Here is a 16,743-nt window from a genome sequence, read left to right as displayed (position 1 = left end):
AAATGCGGTCCAGGAATACCCTAATAAACCTATAAAACTGTTGGGGGTACAAGGTACTTAAAAAATGTTGATTTTCGGACTAACTACTTTGCTCAAGTCAACATCACAACGTCCGGCTGCTAATCCTGACTTGTAGCTTCAGCGGCTGAACTTTGATATAATTGGGTATTAGTTAGAAACATGCTGAGAAAATCCATTCCAATTTTTGCGGTACCAACCCAAATTATAACGGACGACGGGGAAATGAATTTCACAAGGATCGTCGACAATTTCAAGGATTTTCAAAGTCGCACTAATCCCTTCCTGCCTTTGAATTGTCTTTAATCCTATCCATAAAACAGTGAGAACCGGCCGTAGCCCATGGAGGTACTGAAATAAAACTGTTTGAAGTTACAGTTTACCGAATAGCATCAATTTAATTTTGTTAAACATTCCTTTCGCATCAAGTTTTATTGCACTTATGCATACCCGTTTCATTAGTCATACATTTCACGATTTTACTATTGGGCCTTCGCAGTTCATTAACGTTCGGTCTTTGGGGTTTCAAGCTGCGTAAGCACCAGTCTTTTCTTATGGTTTTGGGTAATGATTATTTGCCTTTGTCAATTATATTTCAGCAAGACCCAAGGCGTCGCCGGTTCCGCTTTATTGGTTCAACCTCTTAACCTGCGAACTGTACATGAAGAAAATTTTAAATCGGCCGGAAGTCTTGGAACCAATTCCTTGGAACCATGGGCTGATGAGCGACCATCGGTTGTTATTTCTTCGTATAAAGGTTCGCCATCGGCCCAACGTTTCAGTATAGTTCATGCAGCGTTACAACTTTATACACTGAATTTGACGATTTCTTTTCTAATTTGTACAACATATTCGTTGAACAAACAGCGGTACTTTTTCCCGTAAAAGAAAATACACAAGGGATACTTGTTGCATTTCGTTTTTTCTCGCAGTCAACAATGATTGCGGAAAAGATAATACCTTGAACATTATTATCGAACAGAATTTCGATACTTAATCGTTGTAGAACAAGATGCGAAAAATAAAACTGCATGAATCTGAACTTGACGAAATTTTATCAATCCGTAAAATTATATATGCGTACAATCGAAAAACCTAATTCCCAATTCGTGTCAAATTACTTATATCATATCCATTTCCACCACTCAAAAATATGTTAATTCTTTGAACATTACTGCAGCTCGAACGTCTTTTAAATTTCGGTTTTTCTTGTTAATGAAAAATAAGGAAAAACTTTATTTGAAAAAACAAAACATAGTATTTAATTGATATTATAATCTTCCTTACTTTTCAACTTTTCAACGTACGTTGTCCTGAATATCGGATCCTACACACCGATTGAAAGTTTGCAGAGGGTGTTTTAGAGTTTGCAAAAATGTGAATCCCGTAACGGTACAATGTGCCAATGTATCGAAATAGCATTGTGAATAATACATCGGGTGAGAAGCGGGTTGACGATTTGGAGAAAACTAGAAACGTCCGAATGGCAAAAGGATTTCTCTCCCCGTGCGAACTAGAAAAATGTGAGGGTATAAAGGGCGTGCGTACGACCGGAAGTATGCAAATTTGAAAAGTCTGTTGTCAAAACTTGCTCGGTGGTCCGCGGAAGATGTATTTGAAAATAATTACCCTGGACTGCCCACTAAGGCGTCCTAATGTGTATATCCGCAAAGCTCTAAATATGTCCGGACTTTTTTCTACGCTACGGGCATCCTCTACACTCAAAAAAGGCGTCTCTCTGTCCATATGGACATTTGAAAACGAAATAGCTCCATCTTTCTGTCATCCGTTGTTACTTTCCGACCGCCCAAGGATATTCCTTCCACTTACACCGGGCCTCCGGCTTCACGTTATGCAGGAATATCGTAAAAATAGACGCTTAAGCGGTCGTTCCGAACCATATCGGAATCCAAAATATTACGAGACGTTGTCTAACGACGAGCGATATACTTCTTTAAGCTGGTTTCGTTTACTTGTAACAAACTCTGCTCTCTACCGCATCTTACAGCCCATCAATTTGTGCAAAAGTTCGACGAGCCTCGATATTCACATAATTTGTCCGACACGACAAGATGTTGGCTCACTTCTCCTTGCGATGCTTCTGACAATGAGTCGCGCCCATATGTTAGACCCATTATGCCTCAGGCATAATTATTATACGAATAGGTTCAGAACCTATACGGCTTATCTGCTTCAATGGTCGAGTATGTTTCACGTGAGCTTTGTCACGTATTCAATACCCTCTAACCATTATTCAAAACGATAACCTTGACGGATAGTTGCATTTACCAAAGTGAGCCGGAGATTTTTGGTCACTCGTATTACTCTGTTTTCTTTCGGTTACTCAATAAATAATGAGTCAAATTTGATGTTTCTGAGAAACTATAATACATGTAATAGTCATGTATAATTTTAATGACACGCTGAAAAATTTAATTCTCTGACAAATCACACCACGTTGGTAGTGCGAGTGAAAATTCAGCTTTTTGAAACCCACTTTAGGTCGTTGATGATGGAAAAATATGAAAAACTTTGCCAAAAATTTTTTCATACAACGCAAGCATGTTTTATGCGGTTTTTCATACGTGTTTTCCGTGCACAAAGTACCCGTTTCTCTCACGGTAGAGTGAATCCGCTGATGCCGATGCGCGGAGTACAGAAAAGACACTTTTCGTCAAAGTAAGCGTAAAGCGGGATTTTACACCCCCTGAAGCGAACCGGTAATTCCCGTTCATCCCCGACTCAACCGTGAAGTTAACTTTTTTGATCTCAAAAGCGGGAGGAAAGTAGCATATTTTTTCCTAATGCGCATTTGGGGGAAATATGAGCCCAATTTAAAATTTCCAATTTTCAACTATACATTGCGGTCAGAGTTGAATCGGAAGTAAACTCCCGTATGAAGCACAGGAATAAAAATCGACTTTATTCCCTTGTTACATAATATATTACGATGCCTACGCGGGACGAAAAACATTGTTCGCACCACGGGCGTAATTCTTGACACCTTCGTGCCGGCTTAGCCGTCCCTCGTGCGGCGGATCGCACTAGGATGTAACATCTTAATTATGCCCTTGGTACGAAAATAGCTATTTAACTGCTAGCGTGTTACAAGTGGTCTTTTCCGCACTGCGCGCATGCGCGTTGGTAAACAAATCTGATATTACGCGATCCTAACCTCAATTTCGTGCTTGGTGAAAAAACGCCCAACATACTTTTTTGGTAAATAAAGGATCGTTTGCAACGAAGAGGCAACAATACTGCGTATGTTGTTTGTCGATTTTGTCGAAGTCATTATGTGAAATACAAATACGCATGCCTTATTTTTCTAAAATTTTCCAGAGAAAAAAAAGAACAATCGACGCCGGCTTTCTTTGGACTCGTTATCAAATTACCTTTCATTCGGTAATAATCATTATACTAGTACAAATGAATAAATACCCGTGTCTACTTTATTACATCAGCTCTGATCATATGCGTAGAATCAAGTGTGAATGGCAATCGCATGAACAAACCAGATCCTTAGGAAACCTAAAGTCATACGACTGATAGTAGTTAAGTTTAATTTGAAAAAAGTAATACCTACCTCATCAATGATGTTTCAAGTAATTACGAGCATTATCAGGAAAATCGATTTTACGCGACGAGTAGAAAATCCATTTGGTACCTGCATAAATAGACCAGCGTCAGTTGCATTTTTTTAACAGTTAATCCCACGATTTTGGTTCGTTAACAGGAAATATAATTATAGACACAGCGCAAGGAATATCTCAAAACAATATGAGCATGAATATCACGTATAAAATATTCTGTGCCTACGTGTATTCTGCCACGGATAGTTTGAGGCTCGGGGCCAAAAACGCAAGATTCACCTTATCTTCAATCTATTAGTTTATAAGTGGTTACCACATCGTGTGAGCATTAGATAACAATAAGTGACTAAAGTTAAATACAATCGTACGCTTGTAACGACTGACACCCTAATTAATAACTACACATCCAGCCGATATACCTGTTGAAAAATATTCCCAAAAAATCGTTCCGATCATCGACATAACAATGACGCAATCTCTAATCCAAGAACGTGGCGATTGTCACGTCAAGATCAACAAGAGAATTCATCGCCTGCAGGTAGACGGCTATGATTGTTCTACTTCGGGTAATTTTAGCGGTATTCAAAGCGGCGGTGCAGCGCCTCCAGAACAATTTGGGATACACTGGGTTGGGGATTATCCGGCGGTAAGTCATAAAGCCACCATTTGCAAACACTTTTATTTGTACCATTGAAATTATGGAAAGTTGTCAATTTTCCGAAGGCTGGCGGGGGGCAAGGATGAGGAAGAAAGGAACCCCAGGAAACACCGTGGTATAATTGACGCGAGCCATTCGACACTCACTTCGGCCGACAAAGCTAATATTCCGAACGGTAATTCTGCGAATATTACAAGCATGTCGCACCGTATTATACCTGCACAGCTGTTATTAAACAAACATCGAACTAGGTCTCATATAATCACCAAAGCCGTTTGCATATAAACTGTGCACGGGGATTATACGGTCAGTTTTACGAAATAATGAGGTCTTACTAAGCGGATGAATCACTTCCTGTCGCATTGGCAACAAAATTGTAACAACAGTTGTATCGAGAGACACTTCGAAATCGAAATCCAATATTGCTGAAACTTTTTGGAAATTTTTATCGAAACATCAATTGACTAGCAACATTTTCAAAAACTATGTAATACGGAGGTCACGAGAACGTGAAAATAATTCATAAAATATCGAATATTTTTGCAACTTCGATTGTACTTGTCTGTTTTGGTATTTTACCAAGTTTCTAAAATTCGAAAAAATCATATGAGTTCTTTATGCATAGTAATATGATGCAGTGTGGTAACGACTCTGAACATAATGTAATTTTTAATTTTAGATTATAATATCCAGATTACAGAAACGATTCTCCTCGTCGATGTGAGTAACGTATACTTGCCTTTCAACAGTTTTCTAAACAGTCATAACGCCCTTGAAAATACTTCGTTAGAGTTACTTAAATAAAACAGCTGGCACGAAAGCATTTTTCCTTGTCATTTCCATTCGCAAATCAATTCCCACCCCCGTATAGCAAAAAGTTATCCTTTTTTTAACATGAATGACGAAGTAAACGTTCGCCAATTTTGTCAGTATTAATACCTACGACCATTTTTCCTTGAATTGCTTGGGTAGGTTGGCAAAGAAAAAAAAACAAAAACTGCTTCTCAAAATCCATGTCGGATTCCCGTTACACCTTTGCCATCTTTACCGCAACTCATTTTTATGCATTTGGTATAAATTGGAGACGAGGGTTGAAAATCGAAAGCGGAAACGAAACTGAATTGACGCTTCTGTGCGTAGGTATAGCATAAAATTGTTCAACTTACTATGTATCCTGACGAAGCGAGGACACCGTTAGCTGGAATCGGGCCATGACGAGGTGAGGGCTGATCTTGGCTTTGGAGCAGATGCAAATGACGGCCGCATTGATGGTGCATTCATCTCGTATTCGTCCTGAGAAGAGGGGTAGAAGTGCGTGTAACGGGTTATGGTCAGCCGCACTAGCGCAGGGTAGAAATGTGGGTTATGTGGCCAAAAGAGCAGAAATCTGTATACATGGGAAAAAGATGAGGACCTCAATGGGGACGCCCGAGTTTTTCTATACCTCTGTGAGCCAGCCAGCTTTTACACGAGTCCGGTCGGAGAACTAAATTTGGCGTGATCGTGGCAAGCGACGTGATAAAAAGAATATCTTTATAACTTACTATTCCCTCCTTTCAGCACTTCCCGTAACTACCTGCGTATTTTATATATATATATATATATATATATATATATATAATACTCATATGTTTGCACATGCATTGCCGGGGTGGCGACAGAACGAAAAAACCGGGAATACCGGGAAAAGTCAGGGAATTACGATGGACCATAGGGAAAAATGTGCTTTTTTTTATAAATCGTTTTCAGAGTTCAGCTACGCTTCGTTAATTGAGCTAAGCTAACTTTTGGAAATGGTATTGTTCAATTTCTAATTATTTGCGTGGACGAAAGCAATACTATGTGTTCGTAGGTTCAGATTTATCTATTCGTGGTGTACAACTTCTGCAGCTTTTGGTCATAAAAGCTACCAAAGATTATCCAAGTTTCGTGGGAAAATGTATGGGAATTCTGATTTTTTTTACGGGAAAAGTCAGGGAATTTTATTCAAACAAAATTGTCACCGCCCTGACTGCGCTACAATTTTAGAATAATGTTATAATTGAATAACATATTATCGATACGGAGTTCGTCCGTGAATTAGAGATAATTCGGGGAAATTTTTTTTCCACAACTCTGCCGTGCGTGCTTATACGTGTCACTTATAATTGGGCGATTATAGATTTGCGTACGGCATACCTGTGTATAAATGTTTTCACAGTACCGTTTTCAATTGATAGTCCAGTCATTCTGTCTGAAAAAGAGACAAAAAAAATCAAAATGATGCCATTGGGTCAATTTAAATAAATCGTTTGTTCGTTAGGTAGTAATGAGATTTTCTTTTTCTATTACAACATCGTTCTTTCACATAATTCTCCTTCGAGGCAAAAAATGCCTTCGGGCATTCCACGCCAACTGTACCAACGTTGGGCTCTCACTATTTCTGATTTTGTTGGAAAATATTTTATGCGATTCTACCAGCTCCAAAATAGTACCCACAAGTTTTAACAAATTTTTTTAAAGTGTAAATTTGTATTACTCATGATTTTTAAAAACCAACCCGTGCTATGCCGTAATTTAAAAAACTGAAAGGATCTTCAAAAATCTTGTGTTGGATATAAAAATTTCTGCAGTGAGAACTTATTCGCCGCACACTGCTGGTTTCTACGTTGAAGTAGACTGCAAAGTTCGGTATGAGTGTAACATTTTCGAGGAAACGAAGATCCGCACAAAAAGGAGACTGAGGACAGGGAATCTATTTTTGACAATCGCCGGCCCATTGTGGGTCTGGGCTTAAAACTTTTGAAACGTCGAAATCTAGGGAAAGCGCAACTTTTCATTTCCGGGGTGATTATAATAAGTACCCTTGTCTTTTTTTTTTCTTCGAAAAAACAGCAGGAATATAGAAATGTGTAGGGTGGCAGTCCTGGTAGGTTCGGAATAAGAATACAAACTAAACTCAAAACTGCGTATAATCAGTGAGCTAAAATTTAAATTTAACCACACGAAATTATCACTCATCGACTCTCGAACAAGCCATTTTACACAATTCTCTAAGCACTGCTGTGTATTTTAGCGAACGTTCATTAAAATTTGTAACAAAAAATGCCAGAATATTGAATCGTAAGAATAACACTTTACCGAAACACCCTCAATATCGTCTTGCATGATTAATCGATCTTTTTCTGTATCCGCAAAGTTTATTTCACTATGAGGAGCTATTTATGAAGTCGATTACATTTAAATATACATACGTAAAAACAAACTCTGTACTTGGCGTGACATAACTTTATATGGTATGATGAGTTACGCTAAGCGTGGCCAATTATTGTTACTAACGAGCAATGGAAATCCCACGTAATTAGGTAGTTGGTTGCGCATATCGTTCGTCATCCTCACTCTCCTTCTTTGTGGAAACAAAACTGCAGCATTACGACTATTCTTTAACCTAAGAACCGATCGATTTCGATCATAACAGAGCAATAAATAAGGATTGATGCCGTTGGAGGGTTCGACGAAAGTCAAAATTTGTGGACGCTGCAGTAGCATGTAGACGCACGAGTTGTCGATATATATGTGTGAGTGTGTCTGTGTGCGTGTGTGTGTGTGTGTGAGGATTCGAACCTCGCATATGGGTTACAGAGAATATGTCGAAACCATTAATATCCGGTGACAGCATAGCGGGATTCCTAATTTCACAAAGAGATTTCGAAAATTTCTCTTACTCCAGAGAGTTTAACCCCTTCGACTAAATTTATGACGCTTTACGCAAATTCGGTTAGTCGTGCGCCGAAGAACTCCATAATACCTGAAATACTGTAACCATAAATCTGGGAGACAAAGTATTGAAATATTACAGAAGTAGCCAAAGGGTTTGCGCCGTAAGAGCTTCGGCACTGGGTTTCTTGTGGCCGCTGCTGTTGCAGGAGTTTGTACTTACTGAATTTCCGATCACCTACAACTAAACTTAACCCTCGGTAAGATATTAACAAAATTTTCAACTTAACCCGTATACTTGGTAGACTTTCATGCCTGAAACTTTCTCGTTTCACAGGCAGAATTAACCTTCGTATAACTAACTGGATTTTCAAAAATCGTGCATGGCTTTACACCGTGGGACGTCTCCTTAGGATTACCCGGAGTCCTGCCGTTACATTTGCGTGTACCGTTTTAAATCTAATTCGCTTATGTCAGCAAGAGTTGCACGGCACGAATCCGCTGGTGCTTAAATTCTAAAAACATCCCCATTCTTAGACATTCCAAGTTCGAGTACTTTGCGCCATTATTTGTGAAAATAAAGATAATCCAATGTTTAGTTTAGCCTATTTTCATGCCTACGCACAGCAGAAATTGTCCCCACAGCGTTGATACTGAACGCAGCTAACTCTGGTATGTACTTGAGGTTTCGATCGATCAAGCTTCATCGAAAAGTATTCCGATAATAGGTATATAGGTCTGTTCAATATTCAAACATAATATCGCAATTTAATTAGGTTCTGTTCATCCGTCATGAGAACTAGTATTATCGAGATCCAACAATGACCGCAATTCAAATATTATGATCAAGTTTAATCGATAGACGATCTTCCACTTTGAGATTATTCATCACGATAATCACTTTTGCTAAAAGTAATACAAATTTGATACGCCTTGATGAATCACGGTAAAATCATACTGCAAGTAAACATCGTCTCATTTGCGAATTCCTCCGCTGGTTGTAGAACGGGATGAATACAAAATTCACATATCGATGCAATATATCGAACATACGTTTTAATATTTCCTTGGCGAGCCTAAGTTCACCAAAATATGAAAAAATTATAGCGTATTGCAAAGAAAACAAATGGTAAATCCGGTTGACATTGATGAGACAGCCTGTAAAAACTTTCCGCTTGAATGCGTTTCCGGTAAAATCTGGTTTTTTTTCTATTGACGTTTAAATAACTCGAAAGCTACTAATTCGATCGGTTCCGAATTTTCATCAGTTCCAAATTGAAAAAAGCCCCGTCGATTGAGATCAACATCGTAAAAATTCATTCATCGATTTTGCAATATCGGTGGATACAAAATTGATCACACGCACACACAGCTCGTACCTAGACCTCTGAGCGAGCGTCCGTTCAGCGGAGGTGTTTTTCTAAACCTTAAAACGACGAGATCTAGTGAAAACTCAACTTTTCAGTTTCGGGGTCATGGTGATAACTTGGCGGAAAAAGGGGGAGCGGAATGTTTACAAGTAAACAGGTCTTGTACCTCAATTAACGATGCTCATCGTTTACTTGTACGTCAAGTTAACTATGTTAAACTCTGTTGAACTCGTAAATCTGTTTTTAACGTAATTCATTTCGTGGATAATATGTCATAAGTATCTGATCGGAGAAAGTAGATTGTTCACGTATTACTCAAATGGAAAATATTCGAACGCATTGCGGCACCTGTTAATCGTGATACGAGGAGTTAGACTTGATCTAGGTTAATTGTTTTATGCAGAGCAAAACCATCTGGGAGCTCAAAAATAAAAAAACAACACACTTTGTGCAGCTTTTCTTGTTTGTACATAAAAAGTTTCAAAAATGTTGGTGAACTTGATTCTATGTGTGAAATGTGACCTTCAACATTTACCAGGACGTTAGATACAAACCACCTTATTTCGAATTTTGGCGAAAGCCGACGTAACGAGGCTACGCGTACGCGTGCCGAGGGTCAGCCTCCCACCACCTCCACCTGAGACCCCAATTCGACGGTCACTCGAAAGTTCCCCCACTCCTGGGCCTGTCCACCCTCTCCAGCAGACCCTGCAAGGGTGGTTGCGACGTATAAAAGCGAAAGTACACCCTTTGGAGTCACAACTGATTTCCTTGGTCGTCGAATGACCATCGAAAATTTTCATCGCTTCCTGCGAAATCTTCGCGTCCTCGGTTATTCGGATATTTCTCGTGTTGGACAAACATACTTGGTGATCAGTGTTGTGATACGTATCAGTGATAACTGTGCAACCTTGGATTTCTCTTGTTAGGTAAGAATGAGTATAAGGAATTCAGTGCATCGGTTATTGATAAATAAAATTAATAATAGATACGATAAAGGATACGATATTTTGTTTTTTTTTTCTCTCTACTCGCGCGTATTAACTGCAGCGTGCAAATTTTTCCAAACACGAAATCCCGCGAGTTGTGTTCCGTCGAGATAAAGTGTTTGATAAATTATTCAAATTGGCTTTAGATTGGATTGATTGAGTCATAGTGATAATTATGCCAACTCTATCTGCGCCAAGTACTGCGTTGCCGGATGATTGAGCTATTCAGGATCTGCATTTCGTAGGTCGTATCACACTATTTCGAACCGCGCTTTAGGAGAATTGATTCTTCGATGACTGACAGTTGATTTGAATTCACGTTTCACTAAATGTCATCAACTTTCGTAACTGAACATACGGCCGACAGTATGGACCATAAAAATTCTCTGTTATTATTAATTTAAAGTTTGAATAGCAAGGTGAAGAGTTAGGCGTTTGATGTTGAACGTGGTGAAATAGTGAAAGCAATTTTCCAAATAGCCACGGTAAAACACGGTTCAAATAGTGATTCGAAGAAGAAAAATCGAAATAATTAGCCCAATTGACTCTTGATAACTGAGATTTTCGGCTTTCAAATTTGTCCGGAGCGATCGAAATTATATTATCTTACTTGTACGGAAGACAGATTTAAAGTGTGTTTTTACTGAGATTGCAGTTAAGAATTGTATTTTTTTTTTAATTCAACAACATCAAGGCAATGTTATTCTCAAGTTCAGATCGACGACAAAAAATGTGTTCTAAAAGAAAGTCATTAAAAATATAAATATTTTCTTCAACGTGAGATCTACTAAACTAGTTACATCGTTTTCTGCACGTAATATAATTAACATTTCTGCGCTACTTCCGTCAACAACTTTACTTTGTAGTTTTTCTCATCACTAGTGCTTAAACGTCACATTTTTGTTTTCAAAAGTCTACTTTAAAGCACTAGTGCTAATAAAAACTACAAAGTAGTCAAGTTGTTGGAGGTGGCGCAGAAGGGCTTGTTACATTGCACTGTAGTTTTTACGAGCACTAGGGCTTAGGAGTTGACTTTTTTGTTTTTGAAAGTCGACTTTTAAGCATTAATGCTAATCAAACCTATACGATATTTTCGTTTTCGACAAGAGGTAGAACAGCAAATACGATTTGTGGCTTGTTCGCATATAGGGCGTTAAAGGGCATATACCTTAGGGTGGGCCAAAAAAATCGACTATTTTTTTTTTCACTTTGTACTCCGAAAACTTGGTTGGTAGAGACCTCAAAAACATTCTCTCCAAGTATGAGCTCTTAATTTAAATAGGAAGGTCCTCCGCCTCGCAGTTTTCTATTTTGTTCTTATGGCGAGGAAGAAAAATACATATCTCGGTATCTACTATTTATAAAAAAAAAATGTATATCATATTTTCGTAGGAAATTGAATTCTCTACAAAAAAGGTCTCTTACAATTTTTTTGTATACCTCACTGTTCAGAAGATATTCACCGTCAAACTTCAATGCACACTATTTTTAACAGTGCCGTTAGTTGCACAAGCCAAACAGACGAAGCGATAGGATTTAAAACAAAAATCCTCTCGAGCAAAACATTTTATGTATAATTTTTGAAAAAAGTTTTAAAATGTTCTCTAAAAAAACGCCATAAAAATAATTAGGAGCATGATTGGGATTTCAAAATATTGAACAAAAAAATTTGTAAAAATACTAAAAAAATGGTAAATTACGAGAAGTTTTTGAAACAGAGAACTTCTATAATAGTTACTTCGACGACAGAAACTGAAATTTGTACAAATTTTCCCAAAACTCACGAATTAAATTGAAATTGTTTGAATTATTAACAAAAAACTGTTAAAAATAGTGTGCATTGAAATTTGACGGTGAATATCTTCTGAACAGTAAGGTATACAAAAAAAATTGTAAGAGACCTTTTTTGTAGAGAATTCAATTTCCTACGAAAATGTGATACTCATTTTTTTTTTATAAATAGTAGATACTGAAATATGTATTTTTCTTCCTCACCATGAGAAAAAAATAGAAAACTGCGAGACGGAGAACCTTCCTATTAAAATTAAGAGCTCATACTTGGAGAGAATGTTTTTGAGGTCTCTAACAACCAAGTTTTCGGAGTACAAAGTGAAAAAAAAAAATAGTCGATTTTTTTGGCCCACCCTAATATACCTACTCACCTTCTATTCGTGCGACACTTTAGACTCGCCAAAAAATTGCTATTTCACGCGCTCTTGCGACGAAAATTATTATTTCCTCATCACTTCCAGGCATAACGGGCGTATCAATGGACACAACGATCCCCCTCGATGTGGAAAGTATTCAGCCGCTGGATTACACAGCAACGCAGAGCACGAACGAACCGAAAACAGAATCGGACTCAGCCTACGAAGTACCGGTGTTGGACTTATCCTGTAGACGTGACTCATCTCAGAAGTCACTCTCACACTCGTTACAAAATACGGTGCACGAGTCAGAGGAGGAAAAGTGCAGTTCTAAAATTTACGTAGACGATGAAAGGAAAAGCCCGTCGGAGGGTCGCTCGTACATGGTGACACCTCCGTCGGAGGGCGACTCGCCGACAAAAGCTCGGTATGAACCGATATATAACCAGATAAACTCAACTACGAGCGATTTGCCGATGCCGATATACCCGGTCCTCGGTCTAAACGCAGCAGTGACTCTCGCGAGCACGCAAAGTGCCCTGCAAACCAATTTGCACAATGCGATAAGCCAGGGTTATCACATTTCGAGACGTCGGTCAATGAGCGCCGCTGAATTGAAGCACTTGGATAACCAGATGTACGGTTTGTCCGTAACGCACGCCGCGCCGGTCACGCCGGCTCAGAGTCCGCAGGAATTAGGTAAGAAACTAGCGAGACCATTCAAAGCGTATCCGAAGGATCCGCTAACTCTGAACGCCAGAAAGGCAGAGCTGGCCGTCGATCCGACAGCGAACGAGGCGTATAGCGAGTTCAGGAAGCGGATGCTGGAATCCGTTAAAAAGACGAACGAGGGGACGAACATTAAAATGAGGAGGACAACCAAAAGCCCGGGTCTACCCACCAGCACCATGGATGACAAGGACGCTGCATACTGGGAAAGAAGAAGGAAGAATAACGAAGCTGCGAAGAGGTCCAGAGACGCTAGGAGAGCGAAGGAGGATGAAATCGCCATCCGCGCTGCCTTTCTGGAGCAGGAAAACATTAAACTTAAGGTCGAATTGGTCGCGCTTAGGAATGAAACTGCGAAACTCAGGTGCATGGTATACTCGAGTTAAAAAATATCCGACCGATATTTTTTATCCAAGATTTATGTAGGAGATCTGCATTTGAGAAGGCAATGCTGGCATGCCTGACGTCTGGCAGGATTCATTTGATAATTAGTAAAATTGGTTTCTATCGCTTTTGTTCACCCATGTTTTCACCTCTGCTCTAAAGTAAAGAAAGTTGAGCTACAGACTTTTGAACCTTAACGACGCTCTGAAATAATCTCTTTGGAACCATAGAAATAATGTAGATACGATATGTTCACCACATTTTTTGCAAACGAATGTAATAAATTTTTTCCTCTCGCTATTACATTTCTGACAATTCGTCATCAATTTGCATTTAAAGTACCATATTTATAGAATACTCTTACCGAACTCCGAGCACAGTTTTCATAACTATAGCTCTCTGTGGCAACTTCCGTTTTGAGTGCACTTGAAGACGATGAACATTACACAAATCCTGAACTTTACCTAGTTATACTACAAGAATCATAAATTGTTGTAAGAGAAGCATATTATTCACAAGTTACTGCAGACACTGTGGTCTTTTCAAATTACTCGCTTCAGAGATTTACAGACAGTCCTGACTAGTAATAAAATTTTCAGTACCACATGTTAGAGTAACTTATAAAGTAATGCGTCTTGTGTTCGATGTAATCAATAAATACAATGGAAATTGGCTTAACATGTACACGATATCGAAATATTTTTATTCAACACTGTGTATCCATTTGTTCACAAAATGCTTCACCTCACAATTTATTGTCAAATTTGATTGTAGGAATTGACACTTCAAGTATAAATGTATGTTAATAAATTCTTAAAAGCGATAAAATCGTAAGAATTAAAAAATAATCGCCTCTACATAATAATTGACAGATGACACACAAGTTCGTCACTGGCATAGTCAGTATATTGTTAAGTATAAATTTAAGAATCGATACAGTGTAAATATAAATTATAGAATTGGCCTAAAAGAATGAAGTGAGTCATATTGCTGTGCAAGAGTTCAAAAATTCTCTGTTATAAAGATAAATACAGTTGCCATATATAATATGCTATATTTATAATAAAGATACAAACATTTTTTGTCAACTAGAACAGATATACAATTTATTCGGTCATTTTCCTTCAATAAAATTTCCATTACGTATTTAATCGTATGATAACGATAAAAACGAATGACAAGTTTTGCTGATTCATAGACTATAGTTGAAACCGATAGTTCATTTTACGAAAAATATATCAATAGGTAAGAATTCTTTACAATTCTCTGTCCGCACCACCTTGAAGAGTAAAAATAAAGTTTTGGAGATTTTAATCATTGTGGTAGAGTATCAGCCAATTCCATCATGCATCCGTTATTTAATACATCCCTGTGTGAATTACTCTGCTTTGAAAGCACTTTTGAATAGGACGACACCTGCCTAGGAACAAAGGATAAAGAGGATGCCTTATTTGGTGACGCAACATTTACCATGGAACTTAAAGTCCCTATTATGGGAACATTTTTAGACGATATTTCTTTATCACTGGGACGAAATGTTCTACACTTTTGATTCTTATTTAAACGAGGAATGTTTTTCTGCAACTTGGTGGATCGCGGTTCTTTATCAACTTCCATTTGATCCTCAGAATCCCCTCTGCCCTTCCGCCAATTTCCTTCGTCAAAACGAAAGTGTTTGGGATATTTGTGCACTGTTGTACAGTGTTCTCGTCTATCCGCCAGAGTTTTGAACTTCATTTCGCACTCGGATACGTAACATTGATACTGAAATAATAATTATGTACTTACAACTCTCAAAATGCATCATAATAATCATCTCACTATCAAATTTAAGGGGCACTTAGTTACAGGTAGCCTACCATCGGTTGCCGATCAGCCAAAACTCTGAAAAAACTGTCATGTGTTTCTTCTATGTGTATATCCAAAAGCCTGGCACTCGGTCTACACTTTTTGCACTCCAAGCAAATGTATCTATGCGATGCGTTATAATGCACCTCGAAATCAACAAGCGTCTGGAACGTAGCTGTGCACCCAGGTACATTGCACGTGAATTCTTTTACACTGAAATTAAATCTGTATCATCGAATGAACCAAGGGGTGAACAAAGGTGAAAAATCATAGATGTAAGGAATCTACCAAACCATATTACAATAACAAATAATAAGTCATCGTTATAAAATTTTAAACTTACGCTTCGTGGCACAATTCCTCGTCGTCGATAATTGTAACACCTTTTCTAACGAAAATTTTACACGTTTTATAAGTGTTTTCGAAGAACTTATCATGAGGTGCTCTCTGCCCGATTCCAATTTGCGTCAAAAAAGTTTCCATGGTTAAATCAATCGACTTCCGTGGCGTTTGGATAGCTTAGATATAGTTACTTTGTACTTTGTAGACCGGCAAGTGCCAATAACAATAATAAAACCGTACATAACCTCACATTTGTTCACAATTATTTTAGATTATATGCCCTTGGATCCTTAGCTAATTGCTGCTGAACTATATAACCGTAACCTACGATGAATCGAATCAAGGTCAAAATATTAAATTCGTCAGTGGTAGCACTAGCCGGTATCCATTTCCTTCAGTCCCTTTAATCCTTAAAGCATATACTTTCTAAGGTAGCTTCGCGTGTACGCAAGCCTCGTGCAACCAAGTTCGTTACTACACGCCGGTAAAAGAAGTTCTTCATACCCAATAACTATCGCGTGCAAACGTTGGCAACATACCGTCGTCATTGTGAAATTGAAATGTTGAGAAAATCTCGCAAAAGAAATATAACATGTACGCCGAAATTATACAACGGGAAAATATATGTCAGTCAAATACATGAACGTGTGTCGTTTAAATTTATCTGAATAGATGGAATCTTTTTTAGGCGACATGCAGTAGCATCTCTAAGATGCTCAATTTATTTGATCAAAGTTTTTGACAAAGTCAACTTTAAATTAAGCTGCAAATATTTTTTTAAACTTTGAACTACTTCATTTTTAGTTGCAATCGTTTCAGGAATGTGCCTATGAAGATATTGTTTTTTTTATTTGTTGACCACTTTTAAAATTATGAATTGAAAAAATTCAATATCCTAAGTATTGAAAATATACGAAAAATTCTGAAATACTTTTCTCTTTGCTATATGCACGTTGAAGATATGTAGAAGGT

The 16,743-nt window shown here is 38.1% G+C and overlaps 2 protein-coding genes across 2 annotated transcripts; one reads left to right on the top strand and one right to left on the bottom strand.

Annotated features, from left to right (window-relative positions):
• Positions 1 to 12,590: 12,590 nt before the first annotated feature.
• LOC107223667 (protein giant-like) lies at positions 12,591 to 14,256 on the top strand. The gene has a single exon (XM_015663420.2). It carries the CDS (start codon positions 12,591 to 12,593, stop codon positions 13,581 to 13,583), a length of 993 nt encoding a protein of 330 aa, XP_015518906.2. The 3' UTR covers positions 13,584 to 14,256.
• LOC107223668 (zinc finger protein 511) lies at positions 14,251 to 16,408 on the bottom strand. Its single transcript, XM_015663421.2, has 3 exons — positions 15,773 to 16,408; positions 15,441 to 15,642; positions 14,251 to 15,345 (listed from the first exon to the last, which is right to left on the bottom strand). Exons 1-3 carry the CDS (start codon positions 15,910 to 15,912, stop codon positions 14,896 to 14,898), a joined length of 792 nt encoding a protein of 263 aa, XP_015518907.1. The 5' UTR covers positions 15,913 to 16,408; the 3' UTR covers positions 14,251 to 14,895.
• Between the last annotated feature and the right edge of the window lie 335 nt (positions 16,409 to 16,743).

Source organism: Neodiprion lecontei, chromosome 4 (assembly GCF_021901455.1).
Source record: "Neodiprion lecontei isolate iyNeoLeco1 chromosome 4, iyNeoLeco1.1, whole genome shotgun sequence".
Lineage (NCBI taxonomy): Eukaryota > Metazoa > Arthropoda > Insecta > Hymenoptera > Diprionidae > Neodiprion > Neodiprion lecontei.
This window is presented reverse-complemented; position numbering and strand designations above follow the sequence as displayed.

What these genes read in the sequence shown, in the direction of transcription:
- LOC107223668 (XM_015663421.2), bottom strand. Translation starts at nt 15,912, where the DNA reads ATGGAAACTTTTTTGACGCAAATTGGAATCGGGCAGAGAGCACCTCAT. An exon ending in GAGGAATTGTGCCACGAAGC is followed by an intron (nt 15,643 to 15,772) that starts GTAAGTTTAAAA and finishes ATTTAATTTCAG; the next exon opens with TGTAAAAGAATTCACGTGCA. An exon ending in TGGCTGATCGGCAACCGATG is followed by an intron (nt 15,346 to 15,440) that starts GTAGGCTACCTG and finishes TTATTATTTCAG; the next exon opens with TATCAATGTTACGTATCCGA.
- LOC107223667 (XM_015663420.2), top strand. Translation starts at nt 12,591, where the DNA reads ATGGACACAACGATCCCCCTCGATGTGGAAAGTATTCAGCCGCTGGAT.